Source organism: Xyrauchen texanus, chromosome 39 (assembly GCF_025860055.1).
Source record: "Xyrauchen texanus isolate HMW12.3.18 chromosome 39, RBS_HiC_50CHRs, whole genome shotgun sequence".
NCBI lineage: Eukaryota > Metazoa > Chordata > Actinopteri > Cypriniformes > Catostomidae > Xyrauchen > Xyrauchen texanus.
Window position 1 is genome coordinate 27489448 of NC_068314.1, and position 26670 is coordinate 27516117.

Here is a 26670-nt window from a genome sequence, read left to right on the forward strand (position 1 = left end):
TGATCAGACTGACTTACTACATGTTGAATACTGCCAATACCTACCTTACTGTAAGTATATTACAATCATATTATTCTGAAGAAATTATTCTATTTTCACCTTTTTTCATGTTCCAGAGGTTATAGCATGTTCCTAGTGATCACTCTACTCAATTAACTTTGATCAATGTATTAGGTAAAAGTATGTATTATAACTGCTGTTCCTTGTACAACACATTTCTTTCATTGATTAAAGAAATTCAGATACTTTAGATTAATCATATTTTCAACGTTATAAATAAGCAACACCCTTATTGTAATGATTCAAGTTAAGTTTTTGTTATGAAGTCCTGAAGAAGTGGATTCTGGAATACAGGATAATGTATGACATTCAGTACCACGGACAGTAATATTTCTGCAGGACTGTAAACATCAATCAATGTACATGAATTGTGTTATTGTTAAAGTTCCATGTTAAACACAGATGTCATACAACAGGAAAACATAAAATAGAGTTTAGCCATTCTTTTTATTCAACACCTGGAGAACACTGTTACACACTCTTTATCACAGATAAAAACAGAAAAACAGAGGTGAATAAAACAGCAAGACATGGGCTGTAGTATGTTCTGTAGAGTCCAGACAAGATGATCCAACTTGCTTTGTAGCAGTCGTCTCGATGCTTTTCAAAACCTTTTGAAATAAATCATATGCCATTATTAAAACCACCACACTTACACACTTCTTTTTCATTTTTTTTTCTCAAATAAATAAATAAATATAAACGGTTGTAAAATGAAGCAATTAACTATGTTCAGGAGATTAAACATGATTTTCCTTTTTACAGTCTGGATTGTTACCAAATTACAGTTCATGTACAGATTAATTCATTATTATTTCATAAACACATTTTTAAACACCATCATTATAATGCAGGTTTTGTTGCTAAAGGACATTCTATAGCATCAGAACACATAATGTGAGAGATATTTGCCAGTAGGCTACATCTGCAGTTGGCTAAAATGTAGTTGTCTGTTTGCACACGATGAAAAACAATATGAACTTTTTAGACGGTCCCTATCTTGGTTACGACACACATTGAATATTCATCTCTAAAGTACATGCTTAAAAATATACTTGCCCATTTTGATCGATTGTAAAAAATGTTGTAGTTCACAACCTTTGTTGTCAATATCATGTAGCTGCTTCGAATCTGAAAAAAAAAAAAATAGCTTTATTGACTATTTAATTGAAAAAGTTCTTTAACGCGAATGTGCGAATGTGCGAATATAAAACCAACTTTACCTAAGTGTTGACACCTGAGAAGGTGTCCTCTCCACCTGAGGTGAAATTGGTCTGTGGAAGCAAGGACTTTTATTTTTATGATTTTCTGAATGTGTAAACAAAACATCTAATATTCGAGATTTGGGGGGGCTCTTATTTTGGAATACAACATCAGAATGTCCTGAAACATTGTAGTTGACACCTTGAGAAGGTGTCCTCTCCATCTGAGGTGAAATTGGTCTGTGGAAGCTAGGACTTTTATTTTTATGATTTTCTGAATGTATGGACAAAAAAGTTTTGATATGAGTTTTGGGGGGGGGGGGCTCTTATTTTGGAATTCAATATATCATGCAGTGACAGGTTGTGAGGTGTGCTAAAGTCTTTCTTTCTTTTCTTTCTTTCTTTCTGACAGACAGACAGAAAGAATAAATGAATGAATGTGAAATTGCCTTCGCAGGAATTTAACCGGTTTTTAGTTCTGACGGTCATACCGCAGTAGCCAGTGTATACGCGCACAACGAAATATAGGGGCGGTTAGTTTGACCGCTCATTTCAACGTGGCGGCTGGCTTGACCGCAGTGCCTTAAAGGGTAACTAAACCCTAAACCAACTTTTTTTAGTTAATGATCTGTAAGCATGGGGCTTTATTAGTACTGGTCATTGATTCAAGTAATTTGTTTGACATTTGTGTATAAAGTGTTTTAATTCTACAATATATGGTGTAAAAACGTCTGAGTGCTGCCCTCTTCAGGTTGAACGGTGGCTACTGCAGTTGAATTTTCCTATTGGCTGTTGCGGTACTTCGTGACGTAAGCGGTGACAGCTGACGTAAACAGGTTCCAGCTCACCACGCCATATTCATGTACATGTCGTCTTGCGACCGTGTGAGGAATAATAATAACATAGAGTCTGACAGCAGCTGTCAATTAATCCGTCACTACGAGTCTCAGGTGCCCCCCGCACTCGGTTTGTTCCCTCTATCCCCGCCGGGGTCTGCCCACTTTTCCTGCATTTTCAACTATTTCTAGTGGGTGGAGTCAGACTCTGAGCAGGTGTTTAGTTACCCTTTAACCTCCGGACTGAGACTGCTGTAATGTATGGCTCTCCGTCTCTGCAGGTGGCTCTAATGACTGGTTACGCTGCATGGCAAATATCAATGGTGCATTTTCTCCTCCACGCCACCGTGGCGCTGTGCTTGACTTTGAACACACCTTCTCCTGTGGAGCGAATGTGCTTTGCTTCATGCCAAGGTATCTAATCTGCATTCGCCACCATCATCAAGACAAGAAAATGGAGGCCAGAGCGTAGGCTGCGCAATATAAATGCTATCAAGTGAGTATGCATTTCCAGTAGTAATGCATGTTATTTAATCGTTCATACGAGCGGAATAAATGCAGAGATGGATATTTATGCACACACCGTTTGTCAGATTTACAGCAGTTAAACTCGCGCTTCAGTAATGGCGCCACGAGCCTCCATATTCTTTCTAAGGAAAGATTATGTGGAGCCCAACAACCCGGGGCAGACGATTTAAAAGTAGAGGTTCCGACCTCAAATGAAATCAGAATACATATATGTTTTGATGTGCAGCTGAAAACATTGTTATACATATATGAAATGTGTATGCATGTCTCTGAAATCACTGCGACTTTTATTACCAGCTGATTGTCCACTATTCCATAGACTAAATACAGTTTGTTCACCGTCTGACTGTGTTGATTTCTGCCCTTTAAATGTGATTCTTGTTGGATATTGTTACGCCACTAAAGTTTTGATTTGTGCTGTGTCGAAGTGGGTATATGCGCCGGTCCTCTGGTTTTACACCTGACGTCATGATCATTGTTTTTGTCGCTTTTATTTAAGTCTAATTATAGTTATAGTTATAAGTCGTAATGTTAATGAAGCACTTCTAACTAAGTTAATTTCACAGTATAAATGAGAAAAACTGTGTGTGCCGGGCATGCTCCGAAAACCCACCCGTTAAACATTTAATAATCTCGCTATATACTGTAAATTGAGCTCTAGGAAATGTTTTATTCAGTATGAAACCTTCTTACACCACATAAAAGCCTAATGTTTTAATCCGCTCGAATATAAAGGTCTCTTTTGTAAGAGACTGCGCACTATTTGAAATGGAGGTCGCGCGCTAACGATTAGTTGATGCCAATGTGTGACTCCATGTTTAAAGCCAAGTGACTGTTTATCTCAGTTTCTGTAGCGTTTCGTGTTTATTTAACAGAGGTTAGTTGTGTGAATTGGACGTGTCAGTTTTGTTGGTGTAAACGTGTTACTATTACACTTGATGAGGACGGCCATTCCATTGCTCTCCTCACGTTTTATCTTAAAAAGTTTGATTAGACAAATTAGTGTAGCATGCAGGATGAGGACCATAGTTATCAGTAGGAATACTGAAATAAATACTGAACAAGGCCTGTGATGTATGGATTATTTTAATTTCATCAAACAAGCGTGATTTATGAACCCCACGCCCATTGACAAATTTAGTAACAGGGCCTTGAACACTGTTTGTAATGTAAAGATTTTGTTGATTTATTAGTTACCATTTCCTTATCTTTCCTTTTGATGTAATAGGGTTGGGCAATATGACCAAAATCCTATATCACGATATGAGTAATATTTTTCTAAAAATCAATAAAATTGTATTGTATATTAATTCATGTCGCAGTGTGTAATAGAGTAATCCCGTCAGTGAATTATATACTTTATACATGAAAACTTTATCTTATATAATTTTCTCTCTATTTTGAACTTGACAAACTAAATGCCACCTTTCAGTCACCAATTTTCTTTTCGGCAGATTGTTGTTGTTATTGTTCTTATTATGATTATTGTTATAACGTTCCTCAAGAAACATAACATCTTCTCAAAGCAATGTAAAAAGTAATATAATATATAAATAACAAAAATGATAAATAAAAAATAAAACACTTAATTAGGCTCTTTGTGTTTTTAGTAATCTCTATAAATTATCTGAAGGAAAATATGGCCTGGTTTGTTTCCTGATATCAAACATCATTCGAACAGAATTTTAGAGAGGGTTTTGATGTGTATTTTTAAAACCCACTTGACATCTAGAAAAGCAGAATGAGTAACGGGTGTGATCTGCACTTTTTCTGTCACAGGAGCACATATGAAAAGGACTGGGATGACTTCAAGACTTGTGTACACTTGAGTGTTTTAGATTGCGCATCCGTGCAACACTAACACAACCCTCCCACTTGGATGGGAGGCATGTTTGGAGCACGGGATAAATGTCATTGAATTTGCTTTGATGGTGGCTGAATGAAATTCCGCTGAAGCGTATTCGGTGTAAATTTTTCCCTGTGTTCTAGACAGGCTTTTCATTCAATGACGTGCAGCTGTCAGTGAAAAACTGCATTTCATTATTTCTATCAGTCTCACATGAAGCCATGACCACTGATATATACGCGCAAATGGATATATCGACATACACAATATACAAACCTTGCATCGCTGTTTTCTGCGCGGTATCACGTTTTCTAAAGCCAAACCAATTCCACAACACGGAGGGCACTTTTTCCTTCATATTCTCCTCGCATCTTCTCATTCAAATGAATGTGAGGAACGAGCAGTTGCTCTGTCTCCCTCAATTTATCCAACAGAGTGTGTAATGTTTAGGTGTTATGTGCTGTACACATTTCTCGTGTGGCAAATTTGCACTACTGCCATGGAGACAATAATCCAAATGTATGCAAATTTCTAGCTGTTTATCATGTCTACCAGTATATTTCCCTCCCCTAAAATGTAATATTAATTTTGTGTAGTAATTGACTTGGTAGATGATTTAAGACGACCAGTATAAAAAATTAAATGTGCAATAAATATTGCGGGTCAAATTATTTCACTGTGGGGGTTAAGTTGTTTACTGACTGAGTAAATGTAGCCTATACAGGAGTGAAGAGTACATCGCTTAAAACAGTGCATGTAAATGGGAACGCCACGTTCTTGAAATAAGACGCTCTCTGGTGTCCAACGTAGTCACTTTTATTAATGGCACTTTTCTGTCTCATTCAGTTGAACTCCGACTGACTTACAGAAGGCTAAAATCTTGGGGAAACTTTTCTTTTCCATGTTTTTGGTTGTTTCACACGGTTTAGCACTCAGCCTTTTAAAGTATATTCTTTTGACTGCAAGCAAATATGAACACATTCAATGTATGCTCTAGTGATTGACCGAATATATCGGCCAGGCCTATTATTAGCACGGTGAAACCATGTTTTCTGATTAGCATTTCTGTTAGGCTTACTTTACCTTGTGTCCTTTCTAAAATCTACCAATAGATTTGTAATTGGATACTCAACAATTTCTGTTTTCTATAATTTTTTCATTTCAAGATTTTTGCAATCTTTACTCATTTGTATGAGCTTGAAAATAAAATAAAAAAACTTGAGAACGAAAACCCCCCAAAAAACCTTGTGTTTGTTTCACTTTAGAAATTGTGTACATATAATCATATCAGCTGCTGTTAAATTTAGGGCCATTTGAAATCCATTAAATTTTTTTTCAAATTCCATGTTTTCCCTGAATTACGGGTTTTAAAGAGCCCATATTATGTTCATTTACAGGTTCAAAATTTCGGGGGTCTACTAGAATAGGTTTACATGCTTTAATGTTCAAAAACACATTAAATAAAATAAAAGTGTGTTTTTATTTTATAAAGTATTTAAGTGTAGTATATAAGTGTATTTTTTCAGTTGCTAGTACTTCTGCTAGTGCAGTGAAGACAAAATATAATTATATTCAAGATCTGTTCTCTAAAAGCAAGTCAAAATATCTTATATGCTGCTTCTCAGGTGAATGTATCTTTTTAAAGGATTTTTAGATATTTTAAAATATTTGTATTTTTATATTATATTCAGCATTCTCAGATAACAATTTTTCTTCAGCAGTATGGCTGGTAAAGAAAATGTACATTGTTTTAAAGGAGTTTTAGATATTTATGTTGGAAAAAAACAACTAACATGTTTTGTTGCAGTGTATAATAGGGCAAAGACTACCCTCTCTCACCTTTCTGTTCACTTAAATCCATATTTATATCACTAATCAATCTTTAACTCCCTCAAATCAAACTCTCTTATTAATAAAGCTGCGTATTGTTACATTTTCTACACAATAAAAACACACATTGACACATATTATGATTCAATAAGTCGCGAGCCATCACATACCATTTAAGATGTACCTTTATTTTAATACTCATGTCAGTCACATCCTTACGCATTTCCAGCAGGTGATGAAGCAACCTTATTACATTTTATTTTCTGAGTGCTAAATATGCTTTTCATGTGGAACAGGGATGTACGTCTTTGAAGCAAAATTGTGCTCTGCTTTCTACGCGGTGTGAGCACGTCAACCGGGCTTCTCGCGAAATGCAAGCTCCATTGACAGGATCCTTAAGAGTGCATCAACCGGGCACTCCTTAAAATGTGACCTATTTTAATTTTACATGAGATTTTGCTATTTTAAAGTACCATGGAGAAGTTTAACCATCATGTGAAATGCCTTGACAACATTCTGAACAGCACTAATGAGGGAAAGAGAAATCACCTGATCAGCACTAGCATCAGTTATAAGACTTAACACATCAACACACTTACTAACATTTATCCCAGTTAACTGCATCAGAATTTTTCATTACAACTGTGGAAGTTATTGCAAAGAAAACCACAGATAGTTGGAAACAAATCATGGGTATGTAAGTACTTGGAATTGGATTAAACTGAAAAATAATCTGTAATCAAACGATTGATGATGACTTGAGTGCAACTTTATTTTTTATATTATTTGTATAATTATTTTTCAACATCTGAAGTACTTTTTGTTGTGGATGTCCCAATGTGGATATTACATTTGCACTTTTCAGAGAGCTCAATAAAATATTCAAATTGGAACTTGGTTGCATTTGAGGGCAAAATTTATTTTTTTACTGATTGTGTAAAATATGCACATAATATCGATCGCAGGGCCCTGAATGAAAGCAAAATCATATTGCAGCAGACTTTGAAGTATCTGCAAATATCGCATCACAGGTTAAGAGAATCGATATAAGATTGTATCGTGATGAAACGGACGATTTACACCCATACATACTCTACTGTGCCCGTTCTAATCTGCAATGTGGACAAACAAAGTATAATTTGGCCTTAAGCAGGGCTCGGCAATAAACTAAAAGCTTTTCCCCCGGACAAGTAAATTGGTCATTCACATGTCGAAGTAAAAAATGTTGCTTGGTCGAAGAGAAAAAAAGGACATTTTAAGTGGGTATGCCCAGATACCACTTTTTGTCTTCCGATTCTGATATTGGAAAGATCAGTATCGGCCAGTCCCAAGTCAATACCAGTGTTGTTTTTTTGCGTTATTAGTTTAGCATTTCTTTACATTATTGTGTGGAACTATTTGGGAGTACTCTTTAATATGTAAAGAAGCACAAACTTCTGACTACACATTATTTCAATATATAGCTTATTAGAAACACTTTATTAACTAGTATACTGGATAATGAGGCATCAAAAATAACTGTAATTCAAGTCTTCAGTAAAAAAGAAACCAGTGTTTTTTTTTTTTTGGAACCCACAAAGTTATTATGGAAGAATGGTTTCAAGTTAAGTAATTATTCAAGACTAGTAAACAGTCAGTAATAAAATAATAACAAATAGCAACGAATAGAAAGATAAAACAAATTAAGAAAATTGTGCTTTATTTTTTTTATCCACTTCAAAAGTTTTTAACAGCTGTAGGCTATCAAGCATTCAAGGAAACATTCAGAATGAAATGCAACATAAAACTACTTCTGGTCTTTATTGTATGAATATAATACATTCATATTTTTTTAAGTTACTCAGTCAAGATATGGGATATTTTTAGACCGATGCTGATTATAGAGTTCATCAGTACTGTATGTACATTGTCAGTTGTTGAACATTTAAATAAAGAATAAATTAAAATAAATAGCTAAATAAGCACAAGTAGTACTGCTAGTCAATTAGGGGCAGGTTGTAAAACAAGAAGCATTTACACCTGCCGAGTCAAGAGATAATCAGCGGTGGCAGTTTTACACCACATTTTGCAAGTTACAAGTTCAGGGGAAACTCTCAACGGTTGAAAACCAGACTTTTAAATATTTCATTTTGTAAGTGCAACGACTGGAATTGTTCGGTTGAATGGGTACCAAACTGCGAATCCTAAACAAAACAGTTCGGTGAATACATGTTTACATATTAGATTCCACTTAGCTGACAAGGTATGAAAGTAGCTACGTGGTTAGCTATAAGCTTGTCACGGAGAGCAAAAGATAGACTTTATTTACTTTCCAGCATTGCTTCTCACCAACTAGGTAACAACGTAGCGTGAAATCTCAAACTCTCAACCGAAACAATCCACCACCGCACCATTATCTGCTTAGCTCCAAAAAGATGCTCTGAGAAACTGTAGCTTGCTAACATAGCAAACAGATGTGAGAAACATGAGTGACATGGTTGTCAGGTTCAGGATTAACGTTATATTAGTTATATTGTAAATGGAACATGATGGGGTCATTGTTTATTAACTTCCGGTATGTATTTCACAAACTAGTTTGCAAATTACCGCGAAGACACCGCTTAACTCTGCACGGTCTGGAGAGCCACCATCAGCTCGGCTCTGTAAACAATGGAGTCGGAGAATGCTCTGCAGGACAAACTACGTTATGACACCAATTCTAAAGCATTGTTTTCTGCATTATTTGTTATGAAAAAAAGTTTTCATTTCTGATCATATTGGTAAACATATACGCCAATACCGATATATCTGTAAAAGGCTAATATCGGACGACCGATAAATCGGTCGAGCATTAGTTGAGAGCAGACTGTGGTTTTCTCGTTTTCTTGTTATGGTGGTTTGATTATTATTGGAATGACAAACTAGACAGCAGCAGGTCTATTAGCTTACATTTACACGTACAGGCCTGACATTTTTAATACAAATCTGCTTTATTCTCTGCTGTTTATGTTCACTTCAGACATCACTGTAAAAGGTAAAGGTGGGCAAGGAGGAGGTGGGAAATAAGAATGAGAATTTATTTCTCCTTTCTACCAAGGGGCAGGATTCAAATACTATGTTAAAATACTATCTTACTATGTTCACCCCTTTACTCAATTTCCTCATTATTGTGGGTAATCTACAGTATGCACTACTAATACAAAGATCTTTTAAAGATTTTGTTACCTATTTTAAAATTGTATTTAACAATATTTATAAAAAAATATATATTATTATTTTGCATCTTGGGTTTTTTATGAAACATACCATTTACATGTACAAATTGATGTTCATTTGACAAGCAATATACTTCAGATTTTTTCAAGAAAAATTTCTCATTTGCGTTGTCTATGTTTGCAACAGACAAACACACACATGAACAGACAACATTTTCAACCCCACCTCATAAAACGGCTTATAGATTTTAGTTAAAATATCAATATTATCATCAGTAACAATACTGGATACAAGAACATAGCATTTCAATGCATTAATACAAAACATTTCAGCTCCACAACATACATGCCCTTACCGAACAGTCCTGTGTGTCAGAGGACATTCTCTCTATTCACAAGACTTTTCAACAGTCAGTCAGGCATCTCAATTGCACATTTCTTAAAGTTTCTCCCTCATATAACAACTTACATTTTTCACAAGCACGAGTGAAACCGCATTAGATATCTTTGGAGATTCCTGCACTGTCACGGATTTCGTAAAAATGATGCCTTTTACCCTTGTATATTGTTTACCCTTTACATCTTTAAGGAGATCAGCTCTGGTGTATGTATCTTATACTGTACGCCTCTTTGATCACTCGATCAATGGTGTATTTGTGAATAAAATGGAAATCTTTAATGACAGATTTTGTATCTAGGCAAACAAAAGACATGGGTTCCAACTGCGTACATTAACAATAGTGCTGACAGGCTGAGGTAAAATTTAGCTCAATTTACCTTTTATAAATGATGAGCAAGTGTAAGATGTTGCATGCTGGAATCCTACAGTGATCAGCAGGTCTGCTAAGAACAAGCAACCTCTTCTGGTCAATAGTTGTAATAACATCATAAACTGAATGCAGTCTTTACATAATCTCTTTTTCAAATAAATAAATGTAATCCTCATTCTTGTCCTACCGGCAATATTCAATGATACAGTAACATGGAGTTTACATTCAGTTGTATAAGTGCTAAAATGTTACGGTCATTTATAGTTCCCTGTATGGTTCTGAACATACAGTTCACGCTGTCAGAGGTCTAAGCTTTAGTTACTATTCTTACTCATTATTTTTTTGTTTTGTTTTTAGACATGTATCACTAAAAGAAGAGTTCCAGTCTTCATCGCTGATGTAAACAGGTACAGCATTTCACTACTCTGTTATTTTGAGACTACAAGACTAAAAATAGTTACTGTTTGTCTGGTGCTATTGAGTAGCTTTTAACTTATAAGTGTGACCAAATCTTACGACACAATCTGCAGTGCAAAATGCATAATAGACCGAGCCGGTCTATTATGTAACAGTCAGTATCTGGTGTGGCCACCAGCTGCATTAAGTACTGCAGTGCATCTCCTCCTCATGGACTGCACCAGATTTGCCAGTTCTTGCTGTGAGATGTTACCCCACTCTTCCACCAAGGCACTTGCAAGTTCTCAGACATTTCTGGGGGAATGGCCCAAGCCCTCACCCTCTGATCCAACAGGTCCCAGACGTGCTCACTGGGATTGAGATCCGAGCTATTCACTGCCCATGGCAGAACTCTGACATTCCTGTCTTGCAGGAAATCACACACAGAACGAGCAGTATGGCTGGTGGCATTGTCATTCTGGAGGGACATGTCAGGATGAGACTGCAGGAAGGGTATCACATGAGGGAGGAGGATGTCTTCCCTGTAACACACAGCGGTGAGATTGCCTGCAATGACAACAAGCTCAGTCCGATGATGCTGTGACACCGCCCCAGACCATAACGGACACTCCACCTCCAAATCGATCCAAGCCCTCAGTCCAGCCTCTCTCAGCCTATTGCGTACACTCTGAGCACTGATGGAGGGATTGTGCATTCCTGGTGTAACACGGGCAGTTGTTGTTGCCTTCCTGTACCTGTCCCGCAGGTTTGATATTCTGATCTACCTATCCTGTGCAGATGTTGTTACTCGTGGTCTGCCACTACGAGGACGATCAGCTGTCCTTCCTGTAGTGATGTCTTTGACGTCTGGGGGTGATTTAGGGTTGCTTCAATTGGTCCGGTCTAGGCTCACCAACGTTTTGCGGCAATAAAATGAAGTCAGCTATCTATCTGAATGTACTGAAGTCAAGTGGTTTTTATTGTCGTTCAAATGTCGTTATACAGTTAGTACAGTACACAGTGAAATGAGACAACATTCCTCCAGGACCATGGTGCTACATAAAACAACATGGAACAAACACAGAACCACATGAGACAATACAGACTAAATAACATACCTATATAAAGTGCACGTGTAAACGTGTGAAAAAAGTATGGGACAGTACAATAAATTACAAAAAATTAACAGGACAATGGGCGCAGTGAGAGACAGTGCAGTGCCGACCAGTACACAGTAGTGCAAAAAGATGACAGTTTCTAAAAATGCCAAATGTAAACCTAACATACTATGAGAGAGTGTTCTATGCACTTAGCAGTTATTGAGGTAGCAGCCAGGTATAGAGTGACAATAATTAAAGTGCAACTCAGGACACGCGTGTGCGTGTCAGTCCAGTCTCTGAGTATTAAGGAGTTTGATGGCTTGTAGGAAGAAGCTGTTACACAGTCTGGCCGTGAGGGCCCGAATGCTTCGGTACCTTTTGCCAGACGGCAGGAGGGTGATGAGTTTGTGTGAGGCATGTGTGGGGTCATCCACAATGCTGGTTGCTTTGTGGATGCAGTGTTTGCAGAATGACCAGGTTATCCCATCAATGGATGTTTTCTTTCCTCACGGCACAGGCATATTCCAGGATGACCAAGAGTCATCGGGATCAAATTGTGAAAGAGTGGTTCAGGGAGCATGAGGAATCATTTTCACAGATGAAGTGGCCTCCTGGCCAAGTTCTGACATTAACACCATTGAAAGTCTTTGGGATGTGCTGCAGAAGACTTTACGGAGTGGTTTGACTCTCTCGTCATCAATACAAGATCTCGGTAAAAAAAATTATGCAACTCTGGACATAAATAAATGTTGTGACGTTGTTTAAGGTTGTCGGGAACAATGCCACGATGAATGCACGCTGTAATCAAAGCTAAAGGCAGTCCAACTATATATTAGAGTATGCAAATTTTTTTTGGCTTGGCAGTGTACATCGATGTTATTGATAAATACTAGTAACATTTTAATACATAACCTCATAAACGTATCACAGATAATTGTTTCAATCTCCCAATTTTTGAGTCGAAGCCTTTGCTGGTGCCCAAATTTCTGTGGTAAATACAAGCCCTCATCAAATGATGGTAAACCTAGCACCTTTTTCTCATTAATTTCCTTTTTGCGACATGGTCCATGGCTTTGCTGTTTGTTAGCAGTGTAAAACCAGTGAAAAGACAGTCTTTACTCGTTCCAATGTTTACCTCTTAAGTGGATTTGTTACGTACATACTACTGATTACACAGCACCAATTGGTCCAAATCAGTACAGAGAGAATAGTTCGGCCCAATGGTGGAAAAGAAGCTATAGTTGTGCATGTCTAATGCGCAGTTACCAAAAACGCTTGGTTGAGGTAATTATTGCCAAAGGATGAACGACCAGTTATTGAATCCACGGGTTCACTTACTTTTTCCAAAGCATTTTGATTGTTAAATGGCATGAGTATCGTGTGTTCAATAAAGACATGAGAAAATATAATTGTGTATTGTTAGCTTAAGCACATTGTGTTTTGTCTATACTTGTGACTTTGATGAAAATGGGAGAGTGTGAGCCCTGAGCTGACTCAAGCCCCAGAGCCTGAATCTAGCCAGGATCCAGTGGATACCAGCTCACAAGGTACCCACAGCCCACTCCACCACATGCACTCCTGCACAAGAGAGCCGTGGGATTAGCTGGAGTCAGAATGCCTGGAGGATTTAAATGGAGAATTACAGAAATTGGATATCACCGAAACTTAAGGTGCACTTAATTCTGGAAATGCACTGGGATATGCAAAGTATCAAAAAGCATTGTTCAATCATCTTGTCAGAATGGGATGTTATACAATGCTATTTAAAATTTGCTTATACTTGTTTTGACACATTTCACCTGCACTTGTTGATTTATATCAACTTGAAAACATGTATCACAGCTTGATCAATTGCAATCAAAATAAGGTTTCTGTTGCATGCTGTTAATTAAGGGCTTATATTTTAGTGCAGCATTGTATTTTTATTGTCGAGTTAAACTATATTTTTGCTACATCTTGCACACAGAACCAACATCAGTTTCAGAAGTCAAAGATCAAAAAGACCAAGGTGATGTTGAAGATAAAGTAGAGGACCCTGAAAAATCCACCAAGCTCTCTTGTGAGTTTAAGAAGGCTTGGGGCTTTCGTTGGACTACCATTGGTAAGAGGGAAATCCCCGGAGAGATGGCTGCAGAGGGCAAAGGTGCCCCGGTGCGTCGCAGCGGTAGGCAGGCTAAGCGCACGGATAAACTGGAAGAATTTCTGGTCACTGTAAAGCGTGGAAGAGGAACGGGAAGAAGGAGTGGTCCCTCACGGCTTGAGGGAGGTGATCCTCCATCTCAAACACCAACCGATGCCGAAACGGCCTCCAAAGCTAGCTTTGATGGGAACGCTGAGGCCAAAACGGAGGAACAGAGAGTGGCCTCACCAGAGAGGACAAGGAGAGCGGTCAAGCCTAAAGCAGGTGGTGATTCACAAAGTGACAACGGCAGCTCTGAAAACGAGGGCGGCGCTGGAGGCAAAGTAACAAAAAAGACTCAAGAAAATGTTGAGACTCGGGCCAGTGTTGAAGATGTAAAAGATGAGGAATCTAAAGATGAAGAACATGCGATGGATGTGAAGAAAGCGGAAGATGGGGAGAAGGGTAAGAGCAAAGAGAAGTCTTCAAACGAGTTCATAAATGGACATCCTACCAGGTCAGTCATTGAAGACTTTAAAAGTGACACTAAACCCAAATCAGAAGCAAAGCTCCACAAAGAAGATGATGTTGATGATGTAAGGTCATCGTCCAGTGAATACCACAGTGACGGCTATGACCCTAATGCACTATATTGCATCTGCAGGCAGAAACACAACAAGAGGTATGTGTCTTAGGTGACCAAGAGTGATGATAGAGACTGGTCGTGGATATTATTCATACCAATAGTGGAATTGCAGACCATAAGTTTAAACGATAGTATTTTTCAGTATATTTACGTATAAAAGAGTGTATGCGTGACAAGGAAAGATGCTGCTTTTTTTAGCCACAGCTTGTGTGTCATGTCACTCTGTGTGGATTATTTAACTTTTTGGTTTGTTTTTGGCTTGTTTTAATGGGGATTATCTGATGTAATCAACAGTGTGCTGCTTTATATTCCGTTTATTTCATGAAGTAATGTGACCATGAATACAAGTTTGTGTTTTAGGATATGTCTAAGATATTTGTGAGGGTTTTCAGTTTTACAAATATTTACTGTAGTTTGCTCTGAGTTAAACTAATATTTATTGTTGTACACATGCCTATACAATCTGTATAATGTTTTTTGCACATTCCTATTATGGTCATATTTCCTAAATTATTAAACGGAACACTTTTAATTTGTAAGCAAATTAAAAGACAGTAGTTGAGATTTGGTCAATGCTGTCAGGTGGTTTTTCATTAATTGCGTAAGTAGCTAGCTTCTCCAGTTGAGATGGTTAAAATGCATAAAGTAAAATTACAAGATATCAGCCCAGAAAGTTCATAGTCTTTTGCCAAAGTTGTTCCTTTAACCATAGTTGAATGGTACACTGTATCCTTGGCTTGCAGGACACAACACTCAAGCAGAAATCTGAGTTCAAACCAGCCCTTACGGCAACAAGTGAACAACAAGTAGCACTGTCAAAATTAACGTGTAAAGGCATGCACTTAATATAAGATGTTTGATGTGTTCATTGATGCGATTTAATGCATTTACCAATTTTCACATTAAACACTGACATATTATTCAGCTCTGTGTGAGTTCTAAAAACCTGTTGAAATAGGACGTAAACTTGCGTCAGTTACACTGATGTTCATACCATATACAAACACAACATAACAGCGAATCTGTCAATGATCAAGTAGGCAAGGTTAGTTTATTTATATAGCACATTTCATAAACAATGGCAATTCAAAGTACTTTACATATAAATGAAAAATAAAATACAAAATAAAATTCATCTTAAAAACAAGAAATGAGATTAAAAAGTAATAGAAATGTCCATGTGTCTTATAAGGCAAACACTACAGCAGACTAGAGTTCTTCATTCCAGCGGAACTCCCGCAGGATCCACGGGACCAGATCAGATTTCTTGCAGCACAGGATTATATATCCGAATTGAGGAGGGTAGTGGACGGTGCTTTCATGAGTTGTGTGTGCGATCCGATGTGGATATCTGTTTTTATATGATCAATTTATGAATGCATAATAATTATATTTTATTTCATTTATTTTTGATGACAAACAGAAAATCCAACTTAAATATGTGCACATTTACATTTATGCATTTGGCAGATGCTTTTATCTAAAGCGTCTTACAGTGCCCTTATTACAGGGACAACCCCCCTGGAGCAACCTGGAGATAAGTGCCTTGCTCAAGGACACAATGGTGGTGGCTGTGGGGTTCGAACCGACAACCTTCTGCTTACCAGTTCAGTGCTTTAGCCCACTACGCCACCACTCTATGCGCACAACACATATATCAAATTATCCAATATTTGGAGCAGGTTATAGTCAATGGCGCTTTACAAGAATAGCAGAGTGTCATCAAACAATGTGAAACTGGGACTGGAAAATTGTCAATTTAAATGTAAAGAAACCAACCTCATGCAAGTCAGATGGGCATCATGTCATGCGTAATCTGATAATAGCAATAACAGAAAAATAATACGTTGTTTGTGTACACTTGTTGCCTATTTGTATGGCTTTTACCCAATGTGGAAAACAAATGCTGGGTTGCGGAAACCGGCGCAATCTGGGAAACCACAGCGGGCTGAGAGCGGGCGAACAGTAAAATTCAGCGGGAGCGTTTGGGTGCGGGATAGAAACTTGCAGGAGCATGATGGAAAAACGGTCCTGAGCAGACCACAGCAGACAACAGCAGACAACAAATACGTTGTCCTTTTGTAAAGCAGAATTTAATGGCCACAGAAGCATATCAAGTCTTAATAACTATCACCTAAAAACAAACACACTATGCATGGCACTGATAAGGGACTGCTGCGGCCGGCTAGCTTGTTAAGAGTTTAAGTTGTTGACTTTGAACCCGTTTCGAAGCATCGGCTAATGATTGCTGGACAATGCTGATGAAATATCATTACATGGGCAGGGTCAGCGAAAATAAAACATTGGGAGTGTTCGGAATGGCTTTCAACCATACCACTCTTAAATTTTCAGCCATGCTTCGACATGACAGATGTATGGATGGTATGTCATTCTGAACTCAGTCGTTCTCTGCAGAGCTTTTCATGTGGATTTAAAACTTCAAAGCAGCACCGTTTAACTACAGTCTGCCAGCTGATTAATATTGTGGAGGGTTTAAGAGATTCAATGCCCATTGCAATGAATATGAAACCTATGGGGACTAGTTATTTCTATTAGTCAACCTCTAACTTAGACTTGGTGAATGTTACTTGAATTGGTACTCTTTAAACTGTGTAAGGCTATGTTTGGAAACTGTTAATAAAGCATTATTGTTACATATTGTTTTGTTTTCTTTCCTAAGAAGGAAATAAATGCATTTTTGACAGGAAATATTGAATTGGCTGTAGCACCATTGAAAAGTTGTCTGTTGCTTGCATTCTATATCTGTCAGCAGAGGATTTATCATATCACTAAGGGCTTTAATAAGTGCTTGCATTAAGATTGTTTGAGGATGTTTGGTTATTTAAATCCTTTTGCTTAGGTTCATGATCTGCTGTGATCGCTGTGAGGAGTGGTTTCATGGAGACTGTGTTGGTATCACTGAGGCGCGAGGCCGACTGATGGAGAGAAATGGAGAGGACTATGTCTGTTCTAACTGCAACACACAGAAGGGACAGATTCCCAAGGCCAATGCATCCTCTGCAGCTGCAGATAATGGCAAATGGTCAGTAGTTGGCCCTTGTAAAACCGAGTCCAGTCCTACATCAACTACTGCTGCAGCTACTACAGAGGAGAAAGCTGCTGATGACCTGGGCATTAAGGGCAGGATCGAGAAGGCTACCAATCCCAGTGGGAAAAAGAAAATAAAGATTTTCCAGCCGGTATGTTGCTATATGAACCATGGGTCTGCACCAATCTTTAAGTCATTTAATCAGGTTAAAGAAATATTGACATTGTTTTGTTATGCCATATATATATATATATATATATATATATATATATATATATATATATAATATTATAATATAATGTAATATAATATATATATATGCACATAATAAAGAGAAGTACTTGCCACCTTAACAAAACTAAGAGGTGCTGTAAATTAGCCCCTTTTGAAATGAATTGAAATCAATGTTATGCCAAGACTAACAATTTAAACTAGTTCATTATTATAGTACTAGTACGCTCTAGTAGTAGTATAGTACTGTCTTTTGCTATATCTATTGGGAATGACTATTGTTTATAGTGTCTACCTGTACTCAAAAAAATAATTCAAGTATTTAAATAAAGAATTGCACAGAGGTGATCTTTTGCTACAACCTAGTGGCCACAGAAGTTTGACATCACAGAGTATTCAGCAGGTGACTGCAGCCGAGGAGTCTTCTCTCCCAAAGTGCATCGGCCCTGGATGTGAGAGAGATGCCCTTCTCGACACCGTCTATTGTGGGAATGACTGCATACTCCGACACGCTGCAGCCGCCATGAAGTCCATCACCACAGATGGAAAAGACTCCAAGCAGATAGAAAGGGGCAAGCCCAAAAACACCACAAATAAATCGGCACATAAGGTATTACACACAAATGGCAATAATAGCCCTGCAAAGTATACTTGTTGAAACAGAGTTTGTACTGTTACATTGCTCATTAGGCATAATTGCAGATTTGTTAGTATCTAATTAATGTGCAAGAAACATCAGGGATACAGGTACTTAATCAGCCTTTTCCTCATAATTCGAGGTCATTTAAATCTGGGTCTTTTTTTATGTTTAGCGATCTAGGTTTTGTTGCTTAAATAGTAAAAGATGTCGAGCTGTTGGTATTTTCTAAATATTTTTGTATAATTCGTATTAGTTGAGTGCAGTTCTAAACTGTGCTTTTTTTTTTTTTTTTCCTTATCCATACACTAAAACTTTTTGTTCTTGTCTGTAGAGGGGTTCTGGCACTGAAAGGAGATTCTCTAACCAAGCTGACAAGAAGGAATCTGAGGAAGATGAGGATGGAAATGATGAAGATAAGCATGCAGAGGAGCATCCGCCTCCACCAGCCATGTCATCCTGGTCCAGTGACCATAATTACATTGCAGTAACGCCAGAAAAGGCTACACCCTTATCAGCATCTGTGTTAGACAAAGCGTGTATGTATCTCTCTGAGGGTTTTCCACAATTGATTGTTAACATGTTGTAATGTCAAAAACTGATGAGTTCACAGATCTGAAAATCCTGCACATTTTCTGTGTAAATTTGGACTGAAATTATTGATATTACATGCCTTAAAATGGATATTTGCATTGGAAAATGTTATCTCAGCTGTAATTATGAAAGGTTCTTAGTCGGACACTCTACGCTTATCTTAAAATTATTTTGTAACACTGCAAAATGTTAATATTGTTGAAGTACCTGCATCAGGTAATTGCCAAGCTATTTAAAGCTCCAGAATGGGTACGTTTTTAAACGAAAAATGGTACGTATTTTATCTAATGTATAAAGACTGCATTTTATACAAGTATAGTATTTACTCTAGTGTAAAATTTATTCTTCGAACAAAAGTGATCTTTGATCCCAAATCAAAGTGCCTTGCCATGATATAAATTTGTAATACTTTCTGGCCATGAACTTTATAATGTGTGTGAGCATGTGATTGAAACTCTCAGTGTATGGAATACTACTATTACTGTCTTCAATCCATGCCATCACTGGGGACATTCATGCAAAAGATGTACTGACCACACACCTGAACAGGTAGGTTTTTATGTCTTTCTCCAGCGCTCGCTGGCTTAAGAACAGATCATCTCTGATCACATGGACATTTGACTTCAGTGCTAAATTTTTATTAATGAAAACCGATTTTTAACTAGCAACTTTTAATTTGATATTCCTGTCAATCGTTTGCACTGCATTTATAATTCACCAGTGGAGATCTCAAGTGGCATTCAAAATAAAGTCCAATTGCGGATAATACTGTTATCCTTGTGACAGAAGTCTTTTTGTTGTGAAAGAAGTCTTTTTATTGGATTACAGCATTGGGTGGCATGGCCTCTGGCTGTTTTTGGCCTTTGTCAGCCATCAGCTAAATGTAACATCATGATTTGCAGTATTAAAAAAAGCCTACAAACCATGGAGCTGGCCCAAGTGAAGAACTGTGGAGTTCAGAATATTCCAAGAGCCCAGAGTGTGAGCTGTGAAGTTAAGAGGACCACTCAAGAGCAGCAGAGGACAACATATCTCCCCACAGCAGTCAACAGACTTCATACGCCTTGTTTATTGCAGCACACTGGGAAATGTTAAGCTATGTATAAACATCTGCACAGATTGTAGGTAAATGCTGATATGCACATTGACAAAGTTTAGAGTATGTTGAAAGCTGAGTACAGTTGATTTGATGCAGAGACTGAACTTTGAAAAATGTTCTAGATCATGATTTGGTTTGATGCGTTTGAAGGAATAGGTGACTTTTTAAGAAGTTGTCACTAAAGCAAAAATAACAAAGGAAAAAAATATTTACTAAATTGAATATGGGATATTTGTTTGACATCAGTGAGCGATGAACATGGAAATTAATAATTATTTGTCTTCATATAGAATTTTTTAATACCTGGATATGATTCGTAAAAATGGCAATAGGGCTTTTTGTGTACATCAGATTGTCTTGGCTTGTGTGTCCCCTGTACTTTCAACACTGATCAAGATGAGAAATTGGTCAGCTATGGAGAACACATAAATGCGAATACTTTGCAGAGAATATTGTGTACCTGCACAGAGAAGAGATCCAGTAACATTTAGCTACTGCATAAATTAATTACATATTTGTATGTCAATGTGATATTTATTTTTCCATATATAGCTGTTAAAATATTAACACTTTATTAAGTCATGCTATATATATATATTAATTGAGCTATGCTGTTGCACTTTGACCGTACTATTCAAATGTTTATACATAATTCTGAGACTTTTTAACAAGGGATTCAATTGGGTTAGAGGTTTACATGCCAAAATATTGAAAACTAAATTAAATGTAACTTGAAGATTAAACACAAATTACTTCAGGCATTTGTGGTCAATATGTTTCTTAAATTTGGTATTTGAGGAAGATTCCCCCACCCCCACTTACAGCAGGATTGTGTTCCAATTGGTTCATTATTAAGCTATTGATTCCTAGTGATGTTCTCATTATGAATGGGTTAAATAACCAAGTGAATTGAAGAAATTCATACGAAGGAATTCATGTATGTGAATATAGAAAATTTAAAGTTTTGTAGGGGTGTTACACAAACACTGATGTAAAGCTGATTGTAAGAGTATTTTTTCTAAAATAAAAAAGACATGTTACACAAAACCCTTTCTTGTTTGATTCTTAAACTAAAACTTTAAGAGGTGTTAACACTTATATTCAGTAGCATGGGAAAGTGATTACAAAGGCAAGGCACTAAAATATGTGCACTGGAACAATTCATAAAGTCTTTTGCTGTTTTCCATTAGCCGACAGAAAAGCAGTGGAATCCTGCTTTTAAATGCAAGATTTCATGTGCTGTATTTTTTTTATTTTTTATACATGTTTCCCATTCCTGTGTTTATGGTTCCATTTACTTCTTGTTTTACAGCAGCTGCCCAAAAAGACAAAGAAAAGGAAGATGATGAAGAAGTAAAACCACAGAAGGAAACTTCTTCTGCTGACAAGAAAGCTCCTGCTTTAAATGTCGCTCCCAAAGGTGGGAAGAAGTCTCCTGGCTCAAAACGCAAAGGACCTGCTGCCACCTCTTCTCCTACCAAAGGCAAAACAAGTACACCACCTTTGAGCAGTGCCAGAGACTTGAGGAACCAGCCCCCAATTCAAGGCAAATTGAACAAATCCAAGAAGCCAGGAACTCCACCACAACCAATTCCAGTCTTATTGCCGTCAGCCCCTCCTGGATCTCGGCTCCATGCCTCTGGAGCTCTCAGAGTGGGCAAAAGCACCTTTACTATACCCAAAAAGCAACCACAGACTGGGCCAAAGGAATCTGCAGAGGCTGGTCCCTCTCCAGTTTCTAGAACCCCACCCTCACCAATGTCATCCACTCAGTCCATCCATCACCCAGTGTCTAAACCAACCCAACCACCACCACCCGCTGTTCCACCACAGCCACACCCCAACAATCAGATGAGGTCCAACATTAGACGGTCACTGACTGATATCCTGTACAAAAGGTAACCACTTTGAGATGTACACAGTAAGGTTTCCTGATAAATACTTCAAATTGACTGAAATTTTATATATATATATATATATATATATATGAATATAAATGGCTAAGAATGCATTTCCAATACATTATGAAAGTCATTATTATCAGCATGTTTGAACTGTTGTGCCACAGGGTGAGTGACAGTGATGATCTGTCCATGTCTGAGAACGAATTGGGAAAGTTGGCAGTCAGCATTGAGAAAGAGATGTTTAACCTTTATCTTAACACTGATAACAAGTACAAGAACAAATACAGGTCCCTTATGTTCAACCTGAAGGACCCAAAAAACAAGGTAAGCTACCTACTGAAGTTGTATTTTTGTGTGCTTACATGTTAGACATATATGCTCTAAAGTTTGTTAAATTGCACACCGTATCTTACGTAGCTTTATAAGATGCAACGATGCTGAGAATTGTGTTCTTCAATTCTTCCGTTTGGCAGGGCCTTTTCTATCGTGTGGTTGGTAGTGAGATCAGTCCTTTCAGGCTGGTAAGGTTGACTCCAGGAGAACTTATTTCCAAGGAGATGTCAGATTGGAGAAATACTGAGATCTCTGAGGTAGAACAGGCTTTTAAATATGTCTAGCTAAACTCTTAACTTTGATTAAAAGGGGCAGTCAATTCCTCAGAGGTGCTTATGCTTTCTACTGCTTGTAATGATGCTCTCATTCCAACAAGGATATGGATGTGAGTGGGAGATCCCAGCCAGGACAGCCCAAAACTGGATCCAGACAAGAAGGTGCACACCAAGATGTAGACATGGAGGAAGCTCCTCCAATGTCTGATGGAGATGTATGTATGCCTGCCACTTCCCAATCTCCCTGCTTGGCTTCTGCTGCTGTAAGTGCTGTATTTCTGGCTTTCCTGGTCTGTCTATTCTTCCACACCTCTCTCTATCCCTCTCTCATTTTAGATACCCAAAGCACAATTTCCTGAATGCATTGTTTTTTAGGCTCTATTCCTCATACCTGCCATAACTTTCTCATTTTTAAATTTGCTCTCTTTGTGTTGTTTAGTTGCACATAAACATATATGAAACAATGGATGAGAATAGTATCCTAAGTATAGCATTGTTCATTTGTTTTCTTAAAGGATCCCCAGGAGGACACATGGCCTACTTCTGCACCACAAGCCTCAATCTCTACTGGGAAGGGCAGTGCAATGCCAGAAATCTTCAGTAGTATGCTGAAAGACACTACAGCAGAGCACAGGGCTCATCTGTTTGACCTAAACTGCAAGATCTGTACAGGTGTGAATATATCATAATGAGGACAAAATATTATAAGCTAGTCTACATTTGGTATCCCTTTTAATTATTGATCGTCTCCCTTTAGACCACTTGCAAGGTGTTGCTACAACTAGTCATTATCAGTTTCCTCAAGTATTTGGACAGTGAGACAATTTTCATAATTTTGTCTCTCTACGTGAAATTGAATTGAAGCGATCAATATATGATTGAATCAATATGGATTTATATCCATAAATGATAGCATTTTTATACATAGACACCCCCCCCCCCCATACTCTGGGGCTCAAAATTAATTGGACAATCGACTGAGAAGCTGTTTCATGGGATGTTCCCAGGTTATTTCATAAAAAAGTAAGGTCTGGAGCTGATTTGTTCTGGAACACTTCTTTGGATTGATTAAACTAAGATGAACCTGTACCAGAATCATGGGAAGAGAAGAGAAGCAACAGCTCATGATCAAAGCACACCACATTACCTGAAATATGGTGGAGGCAGTGTTATGGCATGGACATGTATGGCTGCAAATTGAAATGGCTCAGTAATATTTGTTGATTACTGTGGATAACTGCTTACAGAAGTAGCATGATCATTTCTGTGTATAGGGCTATACTATCTGCTCAGATTCAGCCAAATGTTGCAAAACTGAGAGGACGGTGCTTCACATTACTGATGGACAGTGACCCAAATCAAACTGAAAGCCAATCTAAGAGCTTTTCAAGGCAAAGAAGTGTAATAAAGGTCAATCACCTGACCTCAACCTAATTGAACATGCATTTCTCTGGCTGAAGACAAAACTGAACATTAACTGCAAAGGATTTTCAACAAAGGATCAAGAATAATCATTTCATTTATGATTGTTAGTTTATCCAATTATTTTTGAGCCCCTGAAAATGGGCGTCTTTGTATAAAATAGCTGTAATTCCCAAACCGTTCACACAATTTGGATGTAAATCCATATTGATTCCAATCACATATTGATTGGTTCATTTCAAATCCATGGTGGTGGCATACAGAGCCAAAATTATGACAAGTGTCTCGCTGTCCAAATACTTATGGAGGGCACAGTATACACTCTTTTTACTACAAAGGTTTTTTATAAAATTTCATGTTGGTATTTATTTTTATATTTATTTATTTTCAGGTCAGAAGTCTGCTGATGATGATGATGATGATGAACCACCGTCCAAAAAAAACAAAATGTCTGTCCCTAAAAAGCCAGAGCCACCTATTAAATCTAAACCAGAGCCAAGGCCCTCTAAAGCTCCAGCTGTAGAACCTTCCCAAGTCTCATCTTATCCTTATGCTGAGTTGGCTGTACTTGATACTAGGACTGTGACTGAAAATCCAAGCAGTGTCATGCCAGTTATCCAGGCCCCAGTCACTGCAGCTGTACCAGCAGTCTCCTCCGTTACAATAACACGAAGGGATCCTCGAACTGCAGGTCACCGGTCATCTCTGCCTGTGTCTCAGACTGGTCCTGATATTAGTGTTCCTACAATGCCAGCCGTTATCCCTATTTTGGAGCCTGCGGTTGTTGAAACAAAGAGTCCATTGCCTATGCCCCCTCCTGTCCCAGCATCTGTATCCAGACCTGTGATGCAAAAACCAGGCTCTTCACAAGATGTCCGGCACTACAGGTCCAATTCTGCCAGGTGCAGCACTCTATTTAAGAATCTGCATTTCTAAATTCTCTACAGGACATTGTATGATAAGAAGAATATATGATTAAAAAGATTAACAAACCTAAGATTAAGACTGAGAAGTAGTTGCACATGTTAGAAATTATTTGAGCTGACATTTGGTGATACAAAGGACATGCTTTAGTTTAGCTTCAATGTTTCATTCTAGCAACCAGATATGTAATGAATTACCTTGATAATGATTAGCCAGAAAAGAAGCCATAGTAAAGTGATTATGTGAGTAATATAATCTATAATATATGTTACGTATATATTATATAATAAGAGCATGTGTTTATCATTTGTGTTTCAGCAGTGCATCACAACCCCCTCCTGAGGGTGAAACAGCTTTGTTCTTGTCTGGTCAGGAGATGATGTGGAAAGGGCTCATAAACATGCACACTGTTGCCAAGTTCGTCACGCAAGCCTACATGGTTTCTGGATCATTCAAACATATTAAGGAGGTTTGTTCTATGTGTTAAACTTGCCCTGATGATCTATGATCACAAATTTCTCAAGGTTTTTATATTGGAACATCAGTCACAAATTAATGATTGTTTATATAATTGTAGTTGTTAGTTACAATTAATATCTGTTTTTGCTTTGCAGGACTTGCCTGACACCATTCATATTGGCGGAAGAATATCACCACAGACTGTTTGGGATTATGTGGGAAAGCTGAAGACTTCACTGTCAAAAGTATTAAAAATAATAATAATTTAAAAGAAGATATTTGCATATACACTAAAAACAAGAGCTGCTTACTGATCCTGTGTGTTATTTTTTTCAGGAACTCTGTCTCATTCGTTTTCATCCAGCGACTGAAGAGGAGGTGGCGGCGTATGTGTCTCTGTTTTCTTATTTCAGTAGCCGTAAGCGGTTTGGGGTAGTGGCTAACAGTAACAAGCGCATTAAAGACCTCTACCTTATACCTCTGAGCTCAAAAGACCCATTGCCTGCAAAGCTCCTACCTTTTGATGGACCAGGTAAGCATATATGAGGATATTGTAAAATCTCTTTTAAAGAATCATTTGATTATTTTCCCTGATTCTTCATGCAAATCTAAAAGAATGAGGAAAAATATTATCTAATTAAATGGTTTAATGTTAACAACAGGTAAGAAGGTTTACAGTACCTTTGTATTTTCGGTTTTATGTTGTGAATTGAAAGCTTGTTCCATAATTTATAAAAAAAGATAAAACAAACAATAATCCATGTCCAAAGTGCTGCACAATGTGTTTCATGTTTATTTGTAACACTGTTACATTGTAAACAATTTTTTGGTTGTCTTCCTTCTGTCTGTAAGTTGTCATGTAACTTCAAGACTTTCTAATAAAATATATCATCCATTCAATCCTTGTGATGTCCTAGATATGTGTCTTAGCACCTGTTTTAACAATTAAATATGAACCTTATAAACAAGGTAATAGATATAAGTAATAGATTTATGTAATAGATTTTAATGTGAGGATGACTGTCACAGCTATGAAACTTGCTAATCGTAATGGCCAATCTTGTAAATAAATTATGACTAAAATGAAAGTGTTGCCATCTTTGCTCTCTGGGACCAGTTATAAATACATGGTAAGTTAAATGCTGCCCTACCTTGAGGAAAACAAGGAAGTCATCTGAAATCCCCAAGGAGAGTGAAAATTACTGATGCTTATCTG

The 26670-nt window shown here is 37.6% G+C and overlaps 1 protein-coding gene across 1 annotated transcript in view; it reads left to right on the forward strand.

The window, feature by feature from the left end:
• Positions 1-1474: 1474 nt before the first annotated feature.
• LOC127632554 (death-inducer obliterator 1-like) overlaps positions 1475-26670 on the forward strand; it is a 29865-nt gene continuing 4669 nt past the window's right edge. The window contains exons 1-16 of the mRNA XM_052111191.1: positions 1475-1491; positions 2380-2594; positions 10624-10673; positions 13729-14563; positions 17388-17727; positions 18211-18417; positions 18779-18983; positions 21450-22035; positions 22206-22365; positions 22515-22631; positions 22751-22912; positions 23165-23321; positions 24463-24973; positions 25314-25464; positions 25610-25699; positions 25791-25986. Coding sequence (XP_051967151.1) covers positions 13887-14563; positions 17388-17727; positions 18211-18417; positions 18779-18983; positions 21450-22035; positions 22206-22365; positions 22515-22631; positions 22751-22912; positions 23165-23321; positions 24463-24973; positions 25314-25464; positions 25610-25699; positions 25791-25986 — 3559 coding nt within the window. The 5' untranslated portion in view covers positions 1475-1491; positions 2380-2594; positions 10624-10673; positions 13729-13886. The remainder of the gene's footprint in view (positions 1492-2379; positions 2595-10623; positions 10674-13728; positions 14564-17387; positions 17728-18210; positions 18418-18778; positions 18984-21449; positions 22036-22205; positions 22366-22514; positions 22632-22750; positions 22913-23164; positions 23322-24462; positions 24974-25313; positions 25465-25609; positions 25700-25790; positions 25987-26670) is intronic.